The sequence below is a fragment of the Aethalodelphis obliquidens genome, unplaced genomic scaffold (genome assembly GCF_003676395.1).
Source record: "Aethalodelphis obliquidens isolate GAN/ISIS:26980383/991018 unplaced genomic scaffold, ASM367639v1 scaffold6, whole genome shotgun sequence".
Lineage (NCBI taxonomy): Eukaryota > Metazoa > Chordata > Mammalia > Artiodactyla > Delphinidae > Aethalodelphis > Aethalodelphis obliquidens.
This window is the reverse complement of record NW_020837950.1, coordinates 45,080,987-45,097,653: the sequence shown is the minus strand read 5'-3', so window position 1 is coordinate 45,097,653 and position 16,667 is coordinate 45,080,987. Positions and strand designations below refer to the sequence as shown.

General features: G+C 39.7%; 1 protein-coding gene across 2 annotated transcripts; it reads right to left on the bottom strand.

The window, feature by feature from the left end:
* Positions 1-2,069: 2,069 nt before the first annotated feature.
* OSTC (oligosaccharyltransferase complex non-catalytic subunit) lies at positions 2,070-13,437 on the bottom strand. Of its 2 annotated transcripts, XM_027103481.1 has the most exons (4): positions 13,223-13,437; positions 9,461-9,554; positions 7,572-7,769; positions 2,070-2,645 (listed from the first exon to the last, which is right to left on the bottom strand). In XM_027103481.1, exons 1-4 carry the CDS (start codon positions 13,359-13,361, stop codon positions 2,627-2,629), a joined length of 450 nt encoding a protein of 149 aa, XP_026959282.1. In that variant the 5' UTR covers positions 13,362-13,437; the 3' UTR covers positions 2,070-2,626. The 2 variants fall into 2 exon arrangements, with proteins under 2 accessions (XP_026959282.1, XP_026959283.1); XM_027103482.1 differs by lacking the exon at positions 7,572-7,769.
* Positions 13,438-16,667: the final 3,230 nt, after the last annotated feature.

The window sequence follows — 16,667 nt, the reverse complement described above, 5'->3', positions numbered from 1 at the left end:
AACAACAAATTAAAGGCTTCCCTCACACCAAGTGTTGGTTTAGGTGCTCCTCCCACATGTTCCTATAGCAAAGAGAATTGGTACATTATCGTATATTCACTAAATTATAAATTCCACATGAACAGGGGTTGCGTTTTTCTTACCGATGTAACCCAACATCTGGCATTATGTCTTTTATAAGCATATACTTATTACTACCTTCAAAGACTGATCTGTGTCAGAAAATGGCAGTACAACGGAAACCATTGGTCTGCTTTGCAGAAGACCTGGGTTGTATTTCAAGCTCTGTAACAAATGAATCTCCATCTACTTACTAGCAAAGTGGGGAAATAACCTTTATTCCAGCTTTACACTTCAGGAATGTACTATTTACTAAGAACCTAAGTTACCTCACACTTCCCAATTCAAATAAACAACGATCAGAGTACAATCTTCCACTTGTAAGCAAGATATATAGGATTTCCTCTCGTTTTAATCCTACGAAGAGGATATTTTCTTTACTGTCAGGGTTCACCTCAGCTTTCTAGCCAAGATCATGCTAATCTCAAGATGGCACGAGGCCAAAGATCTGAAAAGGCAGTGAGTGGTACTAGGGTCTAGCCATTTCCACCCAACGTGTTTCCGACAGGCATTCTTTCCTCTGGAGCTCCCCATTGGGCAGACAGCAACCCTGTCAGCTGAACATTACAGGATGACAGCTTCTCCTGGCTAACGGTGCATCCTTCCTTTACCTCTCACTGGAGTTACTCTCCACTAAACCGTTTCGCACTTCTAACTCCACTGTAGCATCCACCTCCTGGAGAATTCTGTGATAAAATCAAAGACTAGCTTGTTTCTAACCTGGGCCGTTAATTTACCCTCTCATTTATTTAACCGCTGCTGATGTTAATAATGCTTGGCAGGCTTTCTATCAGGCTGTGACATTTTGGCTTAGTGTCCCCAAAGCATTTTAGGTCTAGTACAAGGTATGATTTTTTCTTTCACATAAAACATTGCAATTTTACCAGCAAAATTATTTAATTACATTTCATTGTATCTAGTCAAGATACTTTTATTTTACCATAAATACAAAAACCAAACCAAACCAAAAATAATAGTTGTGACACAGAAAAACACACCAAACCTTAACAGCACCATCTGGTGGTGCTTGACAGGAACTGCTCACTGCTCAATCATTCAGGGAAAGACCTCTTGAAACTCTAACACCTTGGTGTTATCTTCTGTCCATCTAGAGTAATTAAGGTTTTAAAATAAGGCCAAATAACGAAAAATATAATTAAAGTTAAATCAAGGCTTTAAAGTTGGTGAATACATACAGGTGTTATGTTCCTTTTTCAGAGCTCTGGAGTAGAGTAACCTCCTCTCCCCACATCTCTCATCACCATAGTACAGACTATTAACTTGTTTGTTTTTGTTTGTGGTATTTATCAGCGTCTGAAACTTTATAAACATTTTTTTATCTTTTGATAATTTGGCTTCCCTGCAAGGACATAAGCTCTGTGAGGACAGAGCCCTTATCTCTCATCCCTATAATCCTCAGTGCTGCCTGGCAAATAGGTTCTCAAAACTTTTTGAATAAATGAATCTTTTTAAGTTAATGAACAGCTACATTTAGATCAGCCTTGGAATTATGAAAAAAACCCACCTGAGAGAAAATTTTACTGTAAACTTAGAGATCATGGGGTAAGAATTAAAGAGGCCCTAGAGAAGTGAAGTCCATGGCCAGTGAAGGGAGAACCAAATGACCTGGCTAGAAGAAATTAGGGGAAGACCAGACTGGTCTATAGATGTCTTTATGTGCTCCAAACTGTGTTAATTACTGCAGATGAATGCCTGAAGGGAACTGTCATCTAACACAATCACATTTAAAACAACACTGGCATAAATGTACAGCCTGTGCTGGAATATTTATAGGGACACGGAGTTGCTACCTCACAAGGCATCCTGCCAACTACACTTGGAGACTTCAGGCTACCAACAGGAGCTTAAGACAGTCACAAGACGGGAGTGGATAATTACAGACCAAAGAGTAATACAATCAGTTGATCAAAAGACAAATTAAAAAGGTGTTAATTAGAAAAATTATTTATTTCTGCTCCTTTCATACATCTTATTGTTCAGGTAACAGTCTTACATACATATCTGAAATGATGCACTGTCACACACTCTGTTTAAAGGCAAAGCACCACAGGGAAAGCTGATCAGCTGTCCAGAGTTCTCAGCTTATGGGATCTCACTTCCTGATTTTACATTAATTTCTGAAGGTCAGAAGTGTCATCTCCAAAAAATGTTAAGGGGGTTGTAAAAAATAATCACTTTATTCAATATTATAGTTGTAGAAATAAAGTATATTTTCTTTAAGAAATGAAAAAAAGAAGAAAATGCCACTTAACATCGTTGGTACGTCAGTATAGGCCAGCAGGAAAAAATGCTGATAAGCTTGTCTCTGATACCAAGAAGACATTCTAGTCCAAGCTATAACACATTTCCTCTGTTTTCACTAGATGTTTCTTTTCTGCTGCTTTTCATCCTTTTCCATATTTCATATCAGAGGACTGGTACAGCCTTTAAAACTTCATTAACGGGAGCAAATTCAGTATCCACCGATTTCTTCACAAAAGGCACTCTAACCCATCAGATAGCCCCTATAAAAATAAAATTTATAAACACAAAAAGTGAAAAGGAAGCAACATTTCAACGTGTCCCAAACAAATTTTATGATGAATCAAATGACAATCTGAAAATATAATTGTGTGATTCCTCATTATGGTTCTTATTTCAAATCTTGCCCCCCAATAAATACAGTACTGGGTCTGGGTTCCATTAACCTTCTCCCTCAAAGGACAAAGTTACAAACCAATATGCTAAGCAACAGAGGATGAGAAAAAAAAAGTAAAGAGAAAAAAATGTTATGTAAAAGTCAAAGAAAGAGTCAGAATCAATTTCCTTTGGACTCTCACAATTGCCAACAAACATCACAAACCTTTTTATGGAAAGAAGCTGGTTTAGATTTCCTGAAAACCCTAATATTACCAAAGGAGAAACTAGGAGGGCCAGGAGCTGTTCAGCCTGGGAGGCAAGCCCTCGTGCCCTCCAGAAGCAGTGTGCAGAAGCGTCTGCCTTGCACCTCTGTTTCTTTAGGAAATGTCTTGATGGCAGGCAGCGGGCATTAGCTATAGCTGTTGAGCAAGTCAAACTTCACACTGTTCAAATAGGAAATCCTTTTACTAAATGTACAAGTTGGGCCCTGAAATCCCCTTTAAAAAAAAAAAGTCTGCTTTATAAAGTTCCTAACTTTTTCTTTTGCAATAAATCCTTGCAACCTATTATTTAGGATCTGCAGGATCAAGGAAAAAACAGATTGTGTAAAACTATCCACATTAAGAAAGGGTTGAATACACCCTGTACCCGCTGATGCCTTTAGAACTCCTCCTTCTGATCCTGCCTCTAACACGAGTGGGTAAGCTTAACACGAATGGGCAAACGTCACTCAGTTTCCTCATCTATAAAATGGAGTTACGTCAAAGGAGTTTAAGGATTATATAAGAGAATCTACGAATACAGTAACTGCTATTCATGGTAATAAGCACTTGACAAACCTTAGCTATTATTAGTTCAGTGTCTCAAATTTCTTCATCACTAAGGTGGGGACAAAAAACTACTTCATAGGGCTGAGATCTACTATAGTGCCTGACACAGAGCAGACACTCAAGAATTTCCTCCCTTCCAGCTCCTGGACTCACCTGACTCTCTTGGGTCTTGGGTCTGCATGCAGCCAATGTGATCTCCTTAGAACTCATTTATCCCTTTCCTTCTGCTCTACCAGCCTGGTCAATCCACACTCTGAGTACAGAGAGAACTTTCACCTCACACAACCACTGTCACAACTCTGAGACAAACAATACTTCTCCCCTCCACTTCTCCCCCCAAAATTGAATAAAAAATAAAAAGCCTCTTAGTGTATATATCGACTTTGAAGACTGCCTCATAAATTTGCTACTGTAATGCCTGACACTTCACAAAAGGCAAACTCTAAGACCTAAGCTTCACAAGCAAAGAATCTGAAAAAGAATAGACATATGTATATATATAACTGAATCACTTTACACCTGTACACCTGAAACTAATACAACACTGTAAATCAACTATATTCCAATACAGAATAAAAATGTTTTTAAAAAGATTAAACCTACAATAAAATAAAATAAAATCTTTGGGGCTTCCCTGGTGGCGCAGTGGTTGAGAGTCCGCCTGCCGATGCAGGGGACACGGGTTCGTGCTCCGGTCCGGGAAGATCCCGCATGCCGCGGCGCAGCTGGGCCCGTGAGCCATGGCCGCTGAGCCTGCGCGTCCGGAGCCTGTGCTCCGCAAAGGGAGAGGCCGCAACAGTGAGAGGCCCGCGTACCGCAAAAAAAAATAATAATAATAAATAAATAAAATAACATCTTTGTCAGATAATTCTAACAGCAAGAACAAAAAGAGACCTAAGCTTCACAAGAAAAAAAAGTTGAAGATTTTAAGAAAGTGTCCACTAATATTTGCACCAGTGGAAATTACTCAACAGCTGGCTCACACGATGAAACAAAAGTACTGAGGACTCTTTAGAGACAGCTGCCTGTCATCTGCGTATACTGATAGGTGAACATGCACTTTTGGACACACATCTCTTGATACAGTTATACGTTGTGGTATTCTTCCTTGTAATTAGTATATGACCTATGCTTATGCATCAAATAAAGCCATGTTTTAATATGTAAAATTATATCAGTAGAGAATACATCAGGTCTTTTAAAAAGCATAAATCACAAAATATAAAGCTAGTAGTACCATTTCACTGCTATTGTTCTCTCCTTTTTAAAGGTACCTCTTGTTAAAGGTGATATCAGATTCTCTGTGAGCGTGCAACCCTGGAAGTTATGAAGCATCTTATAGCATAGCCAACCTTTATCTCAGATGTTAGTGACTTATTTGATCTGAAAAAACTCATGGTTACTGATGTTTCTTTACTTTTTGTTGTTGCTGCTGTCCCATTTATTATATATCAAATTGCTCATATACGATGGGTCCTCAAAGAGAATGTATGCGCAAGAAGACACATCCCTTTCTTGCTGGTGGTACTAACCACACCCCTATCATGTGCAATATGTAGGCTCACAGACCTGGCTCATCATCTCCTTTGGGGCCTGCAAATATTCCAGAAAATGCAACACTGTTGCTTCCCTTATTTTCCCAAACTGTCCACTGTTTCTCCCCACTCCACACTCAAGGTACCAGGCATTAGGAGCTGTAGATGAGAAATCATATCAAAGAGGGGATCATAAAGTCCTTCCTCTTAAAAATGTAAATCTTAGATTTAGCTGCACAGCAAGTTACAAAAAGCAGCAATTTTCTATTTAGACTATTGTTCTGCTTTGACTATATCTAAATATAATTTACACCCAAAACCCAGAGTATACTCTGTTTTTTTTCTTTAAATATCAATTATTTATTTATTTTTGGCTGTGTTGGGTCTTTGTTTCTGTACAAGGGCTTTCTCTAGTTGTGGCAAGCGGGGGCCACTCTTCATCACGGTGTGTGGGCCTCTCACTATCGCGGCCTCTCTTGTTGCGGAGCACAGGCTCCAGACGTGCGGGCTCCGTAGTTGTGGCTCACGGGCCTAGTTGCTCCGCGGCATGTGGGATCTTCCCAGACCAGGGCTCGAACCCACATCCCCTGCATTAGCAGGCAGATTCTCAACCACTGCGCCATCAGGGAAGCCCAGAAAGTATACTGTTATTTCTAATTTCCTATTGTTACCTTAGTCAACAATCTTGGAAACTGGCCTATAGAATGTGGAAAAGACAAATGTTTACATAAATAATTGCAAAAGTAAGACAGAAGCAATCCAGAGAATTAAACATTTTTCAAAACCTTTTTGTAAGTAGTAGATTATCCTAAAAGGATAATTTAGGATAATTATCCTAAATTTAGGATAATTTAGGATAATTATCCTGTTGTCCTAAAAGTCAAATGCTCAAGCTAAAAGAAAAACACACAGCCTAAGGAGAAGACCTAAAACCTTAAGGAAGAATGGGAAGCTTAAGCAGAATGAGAACAAATCTGGTTCTACGGACAAAACAACCTCACTGCTTCTGTTCTGCTATATGCCTCCAAAGGCTCTTTCTGTTTTCATTATTAATTTTTAATAGCCTCTTTATCCTCTCTGGGAGCCTCCTCTTCTGTTTTGCTGTGAAAAACTTCAGACTCTTCTATTGGTATACCTTTGGCAACAAGGGTAGAACAAAGAGGAACAAAAAGAGGAGGCTGGGGCTTCCCTGGTGGCGCAGTGATGCGCCGATGCAGGGGACACGGGTTCGTGCCCCGGTCTGGGAAGGTCCCACATGCCACGGAGTGGCTGGGCCCGTGAGCCATGGCCGCTGAGCCTGCGCGTCCGGAGCCTGTGCTCTGCAACGGGAGAGGCCACAGCAGTGAGAGGCCCGCGTACCGCAAAAAAAAAAAAAAAAAAGAGGAGGCTGGAGTCTCTGTCCTTGTACAATTTAACAAATGCCCCCAATTTTTCCCAGGACAAAAATAAGAGCCATTGGCAGTCTGATGGAGCTACATGGCCACAAAGATATTCAGCTGACAAAGAACACTGCTCTCTTTTCCCATATTGCAGGGTTAAGATGGGAACATGAGTGCAGGATAAGTATTTGTGACTTTCTAGAAAGTTTGTCCATTCTACCCCAGATGTGTTATAGATACGGACAGGTTAAGCCACAGAACAAGTGAACTTGTGTAATTCAAACACATTCCTATTTTCCCTTCTACTGTCTCATAATAAAATCAGAAAATATCAGTTTTAAGTACAGCTGACACTTGATGTTTAACATATTCCCTAAAAAATGAATTTTCTAAGAGCTAATCTTTGTATGATATGTTTGCCCAAAGTTCCTGTAGTTACTAATGTATCCATAGGTGAAATCAGAATATAGGGAAATGTGATCAGACTCATCTACATTTAAAATGAAAGATCTCAAACAGAATTATAAAAGTTGCCATAAAACCAATTTATTTTTGTTCTAAAGATAGTGTTCGTTTTATGAATCAAAATAATCTAATATACATATATGAAATCCTTTCCCCATCCTTTTGGAGAGGCAGTAACTCTCCTTTCCTGTCCAATGCTTAGTGGATTTTCCTCATATCAATATTCAAAGAACAGCAGCAATTAATGGCTCAAAAGTATTCCTTACTGTTATTATTACTGTGGGAATTCCATATGTTACAGATTAACCAAAAAGCCCTTCAGAGAAATGTCTCCAGTCAGTGGTCACTGATGCTACAGCAAAATAACGGGATTTTCTCATGAACATGTATGGAGATAACAGTCAGGAAGACCTATTCATCTCAATTTTGCTACTAACTATAGCTATAACCTTGAGCAAGTCACAAATTTCTCTGGTTCTCGAAATTTTCATCTGTTTAAATAAGGTTTAAATTAAATCTCCTATGATTTTATGAGATCCAGGTAATTATTTTACCAGTTTGCAAGTTAAGGTGCTGATTATACGAAGTACTTAATAACTTACGGCAGTTTCATTCTCATGAATACTCTAGCCATGAAAAAACTCAATAGGACACAGACGAATCCAATGAATAAAAGGAGAAATCTATTGAGCTTCGGAATGTTTGGTGCATTGGATCGGTCCAGGATTATGAAACCTAAACCTCCCATTGTAAACAGGAAGCTGGATGCGAGTCCTTCCATAATATACTGTCCATTTACTCTGAAAAAGAAAGACCAGAGCAAACAATAAATGAAAATTCCCAGAAAAATAAAAAACTTTTTCCTTAGACTGAAATTCCTGTTTCTGCTAAAACATTGTTGTGCTTATTTTTTTATTACCCTTACAACTATTTTACCATATTTCTGGCTATTCATTTCAATAAATATTTATTGAGAGCCTATTATGTACCAAGCACTATTTAGGTTCTGGGGACACAACAATGAACAAAACAGACACAAATCTTTGTCTTCATGGAGCTTATGCTCAAAAAAACCTTTCAAACTTCAACTAACACAACTGCCTATGTAAAATCAATACTCATATATATACATATATACATATATATATATTTTTTGGCCACGCCGCACAGCTGGTGGGATTTTCGTTCCCGACCAGGGATTGAACCCGGGCCCTCAGCAGTGAGAGCACAGAGTCCTAACAAATGGACCACCAGGGAATTCCCAATACTCACATATTTTAATTATTAGCTTAAAAAGCCAACTAATATATGTACATGAACACTTTACCCAGAACTTTAGTTTTTGAAAATTATGTTATTTAAATTTCTACTATCAATTTCAAATTAATTTTGAATTGGTTAATGTTTCCTGAGTTTTAATAATTAATAAATCTCTTGTTTCAAAGTGAACTTTTTAAAAGCAAGCAAGTTCTTAACTAAGGCTTCATGAACCCCACAAAGATGTCCAGAAATCTATAAACCCTTAAATTTTTGTATATACACGTATCTGATTTTTCTAGGGGTGAAGAACTTTCAAGTTCTGAAAGCTCACGGACCCCAAAAGGCAAATTTCTTTGTTAAAGATATGATTTATACATAGGCACATATAAAGAAGGTATATACATTTTTGCTAAACTAATTGTTTTAATTGAAAACGCAATACACGCAGCGGTTTCAAAATTCAAACTCAGGTGACGAGACAGTGAAATGTGAAATGTCTCCCTGCCATCAAGATCTCCTGTCATCCATATCCCCTCCACAGAGATCACAGTAATCTTTCCAGGAATATTCTATGCATGGAATACCACTAACGTAAGTGTAAATACAAACATATAGCTATGTTCAGGTAGATAGTTACCAAGTGGCTTGTATAAGGCAATACAAGAAGCACTGCTCAGGTGAAACAAACCACACTGTTTTGGTGTTCATTGCCTACATGGAACTCCCAAGTCTCAAAAATTAGTTTTCCTATGTAATAGTATATCCAGGAGTCCAAAGATTTTTTCTTAAATGACCAGACTGTATATATCTTAGGCTTGCCGGCCATATGGTTTGTATAACACAACACAGTAGCCTGAAAGCAGCCATAGATAGTACAGAAACAAATGGGTGTGCCTATTTCCAATAAAGCTTTACTTACAAATAAACATGTACCTGTGGTTTGCTGACCCCAGAACAGCCTATAAATGAATTTTAAACTGATACCCTCCTTTAAATAAGTGAACATGTCAATCACTGTGAAATATTTTATTTCCTAATAAGTGAATACATAAATAATATACTTCTACTCTTGTTCTTGTCCACTTCCTGCAATCTCTGAATTTAGCATTTTAAAACAGCTAGTGTCTAAATACAGATGCACCCAATAGGTTGCACTGTATTTTTAAATAAGCAGGCATGCCTCAGCAATCTTCCTTCCCACCAGCAAATCATTCAAAATGATATCTTTTACCTGTAGGCCAAGAAAGCTACTGGTCTCTGATGCCCATGTTCATCAGTCATGGAGCCGACACTTGGAGGTTCAACGATAACATCATAAATGATTCCTAAATGAAAGACAACAACATAGGTTAGATTGGATTCCTAATTTTAAAATAGATTTAGAGTTTTTATCGGTCTCTAAAGGTTCATTTATATTTAAATAGGACTGCTTTGATGTATTATTATAATCAAATGAGGCCCAGCTTACCTCCTAAACTTCAGATAAACCAGAATTTATCTTCAGAAATTCAACTCAGTATTTTAGAATGACTTGCAAAACATAAAAGAAATTCATTCAGTATTGTTTCAAACTCAAGAATGACTCCACAATAAAGCAGATTTAACATTAAAGGCTATTTTTAGTTCAAGAAAATGTTCCACATATACTTGGATTTGTTTCTTTAAATTAAGAGGTAGCTAGAGAAATTTTCTTGCTTGAAAGTAAAATGAGACGTTTTAAAATCACACCACTAGGCAGACTGGCAATACTAGAGATTCACAATCATTAATGTTAATATCCATCATTATGTCATAATGTCATCATGATCATTTATGTTAATGTCCATCAACACTGTTTCTCAAATCTCCCACTGTCAACGTCTACTCTTTATCTTCACTGTTTTCCATCATCCTCACCTCCAGCTTTTCTTAAGCACAGCAAGACTGTCTCCCTCACCTTTGACTAACAAAACAATCACTTGGGAATTCCCTAACTCACCCCCACCCCCCAAACCAAATCTACAAACTGGAACCTGCATCCATCCTCACCTCCAGCTACAACAGAGGAAGAGTCCCTCCTCCTATCACCATGGGATCCCTTTTGCAATAATAAGGACTCCGTCCCCCTTGCCATTTCAGAGACTTTGTTCCATGGGCTACCTCTTCTCTTTCCTGTATTTTCAACCTCTTGTTCCCTACATCAGCTTTCCCTTGACACCAGATCCTCCTAGCTAACATTCTACTTCTATGCTTCCTTTTTGAAAGGGGGCCAGGCTTCCTTCTGGAGGGAAAAAAAAAAAAAAAAAAAGGTTAACTCTCTGTCTCCACTTCCTCACTCATCCTTCATTTTTCAGCTCACTCCGATCTGGCTTCTGCCACCACTGATATTACTCTTGCTCATGGAGGCTAATGGCCTCCATGTTGTCAAATTCAAAGGACACTTTTCAGTTCTCTTATTAGGAGGTCTCCTAGCAGTGCTTGATCCAGTTTACTAAATCTATTTTCTTGGGGTAAAAAGATGGCTTCTCATGACTTCCGTGACACTCCTGTCCATGTTTTCTTGCTACCTCTCTAGCTGAGCCTCATCTGCTATAAAACCACTCAACGTTCGGAGTTCCTTAGGGCTCGATCCACTATGCTCTTCTTTTCCTACCTTCTCTCTCCAACTGAACTTATCCCTTCCCAGGGCTTTACTATGCTAATGATTCTCAATGTGCCAACACCTACCGAATCATGTTAGCACTATTAAAATTAGATGTAAGCTCCCTAAGAATAGAAACTCTATGTTCTTCAATATCTGGCTCATGGGAGGAGTTCAGAAAACATCTGTTATTGACTAATTTCAACACAAACCTCTTTTCTCAGTTCTAGACTCCTATCTGCAAACTTGACATATCCAACTAATTATATTTGGTTATGTCCAACTATTATTTATCCCAAAGTGACATCTGGGTTCACCATTCCCAACCAAAAAAACTTCATTTCTCTAGTCTCAGAAAATGACACTTCCACCTACTTGGTGCTCAAACTAGACACCAGGAAACTTCCTTCACATGTCATTCTCCCCCCACATCCAATCAATCATCATCAAGATCCACTGAATCTATTTCCAAAATATCTTTCATTATACATTCCTCCATCTCTAGTGCCACCAACCTTGTCTACTCTAAGTCAACTACAAAACCCACCTAATTGGTATCTCAGTCCCACACTTGTCCATACTTTCCCCTCTGCCTAGATACGCTTTTCCCCAATCTTTCAAATTTTGGCTAACATGTCATTTTCTCAGAAACCACATTCGAATGTAAATGATGTTCCTAAGTCTGATTGTTTTTACATAACCTCTTGTTCTTTTCCTTCAATGCACTCATGGCAACTTGCAGTGGAAAAACTAATGTAATGGAGAAAGATTTATGTGATATTTAACGTATCTCAACCAATGACATTATAAGCTTCAGGAGGGCAGGGCCCTTATCTGTTTCATTCATTGTTGCCTCCAGTACCTAATGCCTGGAACTTAACAGGAACTCAGTACGTTATTTGATGAATATTTCTCAGCAATAAATATTGTTTATTTATAAAGGTACACTCAGTTTCTAGAAGACTCCTTTCCAGTGGCAAAACCGATTCCTTGTATGAGACAGCTCATGGCCTTGGCCACTAAAAGGTGTCCTTTCACTTTACCCCAGAAATTAGGGCAAAGAGTCTCCCCATTACAAACACAGATGGAAAAAGTGCCCAGAGTGAAAACTGTGAGGCTTCCAGCAAAGGCCCTGGCTCCAAGGGAGGTAAGGGTTACAGGAAAGATTTCTAGCAGATGAAGACTTACTAAAAAAAAAAAAAAAAATGCCACATGCATTTTAAATTTTGTTTATTCAATCCAGCACCTATTAATGTGCTGAGCAAATGTGAACGCTAATGCAATGTTAGGACAGTATCTTACCAACATAAAAAATATTTTAAACGTAATTTATTTAAATGAACATAAGTTAACTGCCACTGTTCTAGATTTGGGAGGAGGGTAAATCCAAATGTTCATTCTAGAACTAAGCCTGCATGATTTCAGATACTTCCCTCCTCAGTACCAACTATTTTCACAAGACATCTATGAAAATGAAGATGTCTGACTATTCCCTTAAAAACAGAACCAGCTGCTCTTGCTGTCCCTAATCTGTGGAGCTTTAATTTTATCATTTCCAAATTAAGTACCCCACTTCCCAAAATCTAAAAGTGCAGTAGCAGTGTTGAGTAAATCATGGAACTGCGGCTTGAAAGGGTGGTAGCTATGAAAAGACTGTAGCCGGATTGCCAACTCACCACTATACAAAGCGACGCCCCTTTTGCAAAGGACAGGATAAAATGACAATGCAGTGTTCAACGGTAATGCTATTTTCCTTATTCTTTAAATTTTCAACTTCCGATCTCTCAAATACGCGGTATCTTCTGCAAATCTATCTCCAATCTCAAATATTTATCAAAACTGTGGTTTCGAAAGATTACATTCATACTTATTGTTGATCGGGGCAAAAGCAACACCGAACCCTTAGGTTTGAGCTAACAAACCTAAAGGCTGTCAAGTCTCTTCCAAACTTCCAGGGACCGTAGACAAAGAGAAGGTAACAGTCCCACACCCTCCTGACCAACCGTGGAAGTAGAATGGGCCAAAAAAGATTTTCCCAGGGCCTTTGTCAAATAACTCACGGCATTCAATAAAAGGAGCAACAATCTGGGCTTGAAAAATATATTATTCGGCTCGGACCGCCTGGCTAAGAGGTCAGGAGACGGAAGGCAATGGGAGCGAGAACAGGAGTCCCCTCAAGATACAGGACAGGGCGTGAGGGCAAATAAACCTTTGGGCCGTTAACACGCGGGACCCCAGAGTTTCCCTCCACCCTCGGAAAAGATCGAGAGGAGAGCGATGCTTTCCCGGGCTGAGAGCCGAACAGACGCGCCCCGAGGGCGGGCCGGCTCCCCGCGCCTCAGCGCCTCTCGGGCCCCAGGCAGGACGAGTTACCTCCGGTGATGAGGAAGTAAGACACCACCACCAGAGCGTACACCGTCATGGCCGACGGCATGTGCACCCAGGGCGGCTTCTTCAGCTTCAGGTTGGGACATTCGAGCACTAAGAACGGGATTCGGTACAAACTCTCCATGTTGGTGGGGGCACGAGCAGCGGTCGGCCGCCAGTCCCCCGGCAACAGGCCCGCCCGCTCTTCCCCCGGCGCGTGCGCGGGGAAGGGAACGGCAGGTCCGCAACGCTCGGAGGCAGAGTTTACACCCATAGAAGAAAAGAAGAAACTATAAAAACGGATAAGTGACATGAATTAAAAGTATGTATTATTGAATCTTGTGAAACATAAATTTGAGTAAGAAGCTCAGTTATAACCAATGAATAAACATGTGATTTCTATACCTTCCAGGACCTGCATGCCTTCAGACGTGGCCAAGCCGGAGCAGCAGAAGGACCAGGATCGATCTGAGCCCCTCCCACTTGCTGATGCTGGGGATTTGGAAGCTGATTGGACGCAGGACGCTCTAAGTTCCCAGAGCCAGAGGATGAATGGGGGACGTTTGGAAAGCTCTGCCTTTTTTATTAGCGGGTTTTTCAAGAGCTTGAGAAAGTCCTACGTTGCTGAGCTTTTACTTCCTGATGTAGCAGTGGTGACAGTAGTAATAATTGTTACTAATAATTGTTAAATTAATGTATTATAAAATTAAAAATACATATCTAGTTTAGCTCTATCACAAAGGTCAAGAGGACATCTCCACAAGATGTCTAAAGCGGATACCTTGACGTGACCAAAATACTATTTTTTTTTTTTTTTTGTCGTACGCGGGCCTCTCACCGCCGTGGCCTTTCCTGTCCCGGAGCACAGGCTCCGGACGCGCAGGCCCAGCGGCCATGGCTCACGGGCCCTGCCGCTCCGCGGCACGTGGGATCCTCCCAGACCGAGGCACGAACCCATGTCCCCTGCATCGGCAGGCGGACTCCCAACCACTGCGCCACCAGGGAAGCCCCTAAAATACTATTTTAAATAACCAGTGTCCCCTGCTATTTTCGTAAATGCTAAAATATTTCAGCCCAAAAATCTTGAAATCGTCCTGATTTCTCTCTTTTTTAAACCTCCGTATCCAAAGTATTAGCAGATCTTTTTGGTTGTACTATCAAAAATATCTTTAATTCATCCACTTTTCTCCATTCCATATTTACCACCCTAGTGGAAGCCACCATCATCTCTTGCCTGGGCTATGTTTACAATCCAAGTGGATGAAAATATTTGATGGAAAATTTGTCTTTGGGGATGGACTAGATGGCCTAAACATTTTTGTTTGTTTGTTTTCTGTTTAGTTTTTGTTTTTTATATACTCTCTTAAGATACTGCTAATACCTGTTTTCTTTTGGAATAAGAGTTCAAAGTGACTGGTTATATAAATCCAGGAGAGACTGATATCTTTATAATTGAGCCAATATTTTTATGGTTTTTGTTTGTTACTGAGCTCATGGTGTTTTACAGGATGGTATGCATTGGTTCTGCACTTTAGTGACTCGATTACTGAGAAATTGTTTAAATACCACAGTAGTAAAAATATTTATAAAACATTGCAGCATCTAACTCTAAATACAGATGAGGCTTGCTGCTCTGATTGTTTAACAGTGAGAGTCTCGGGAAGCAGCCGCATAGCACAGGGAGATCAGCTCGGTGCTTTGTGACCGCCTGGAGGGGTGGGATAGGGAGGGTGGGAGGGAGGGAGACGCAAGAGGGAAGAGATATGGGAACATATGTATATATATAACTGATTCATTTTGTTGTAAAGCAGAAACTAACACACCATTGTAAAGCAATTATACGCCAATAAAGATGTAAAAAAAAAAAAAAATTGTGAGAGTCTCCCCCTGAGTCTTACTCAGTGTGTATTAAGGAAGGGATGTTAATCTTAGATTATGAGAGGGTCACTAATAACACCAGTAATAAAGGGTGTTTACACCACAGCCAGCATTTACACATAGGAAGTTTTTCTGGGGACTATAAAGCAGAATGTTTCTGAAATTCCCATAGTTATATAAACAAGGAAAACTTTGGAACAATTAAAAATATGTTGCCTTGAGAAAATAAGGAAAAACATAGAAATTAAAAGTTTTTAAGCTTCCTGGGACTTCCCTGGTGGTGCAGTGGTTAAGAATCTGCCTGCCAATGCAGGGGACACGGGTTCGAGCCCTGGTCCGGGAAGACCCCACGTGCCACGGAGCAACTAAGCCCACAAGGCACAACTACTGAGCCTGCGCTCTGGAGCCCGCAAGCCACAACTACTGAGCCCACAATCCACAACTACTGAAGCCTGTGCACCTAGAGTCCATGCTCCGCAACAAGAGAAGCCACCACAATGAGAAGCTTGCGCACCACAACGAAGAGTAGCCCCCACTCACCCCAAATAGAGAAAGCCCGCGCACAGCAATGAAGACCCAATGCAGCCAAAAATAAATAAAATAAAATAAATACATTTATAAAAAAAGTTTTTAAGCTTCCTTTATATCTTCAGAAAGGAAACTAACAGTTTTTTAATTATTCTTTTTTTTAATGTATTTATTTTATTTTATTTTTGGCTGCGCTGTGTCCTTGTTGCTGTGCGTGGGCTTTCTCTAGATGCGGCAAGCGGGGTCTACTCTTTGTTGCAGTGCACGGGCTTCTCATTGCGGTGGCTTCTCTTGTTGCGGAGCCCGGGCTCTAGGCGCGCGGGCTTCAGTAGTTGTGGCTCGCGGGCTCTAGAGCACAGGCTCAGTAGTTGTGGTGCACGGGCTTAGTTGCTCTGCGGCATGTGAGATCTTCCTGGGCCATGGCTCGAACCCGTGTCCCCTGCACTGGCAGGCAGATTCTTAACCACTGCACCACCAGGGAAGCCCCGGAAACTAACATTAATTAACCACCTCTTGGCAGATATATTATGTTGTCATTTATGTTAGTTCTTATTTATTCTTCATGACAATTCTATTAGGTAATTACTAATGTCACCACTTTACATATGACAAAACTGAGGCGTGGGAAGTAAAACAAACTCAAAAAGTATATTCTGTGATTGGATGAGAACTAAAGGCAATTGCCCTAAATATAAAACAGATTTAAGCTGTTTAAGATGAGACAAATTTATATAATTATCCTTCCTCTTATATATTCTGGGGCCAAATAATTCCATATACATTGTAGAAAAAACACAGAAGTTTTAAAAAAATATAAATTTATTAATACAAAATAAAACTGCCAAGTCAGAACATATCACATTCATCTATATATCGAATTATTACTGTTACTTCTTTACTCTGTTCTGAAAGGTAAGTTTGTTCCAGGAACCAATTCACTATTTTTTTAACATCTTAAACTTTCAAGTATTTTCCAGCTTGAGTTTGTAATGTTATACAAGCCAAGTAAAAAAGAAATCTTTCATGAGTAAAATTTGCACATCTG

Coding starts and splice junctions, on each gene's coding strand:
- OSTC (XM_027103481.1), bottom strand. CDS start 13,361: ATGGAGAGTTTGTACCGAATCCCGTTCTTAGTGCTCGAATGTCCCAAC. Junction 9,555..13,222: donor TTACTTCCTCATCACCGGAG/GTAACTCGTCCT, acceptor TCTTTCATTTAG/GAATCATTTATGATGTTATC. Junction 7,770..9,460: donor GTAGCTTTCTTGGCCTACAG/GTAAAAGATATC, acceptor TTTCTTTTTCAG/AGTAAATGGACAGTATATTA.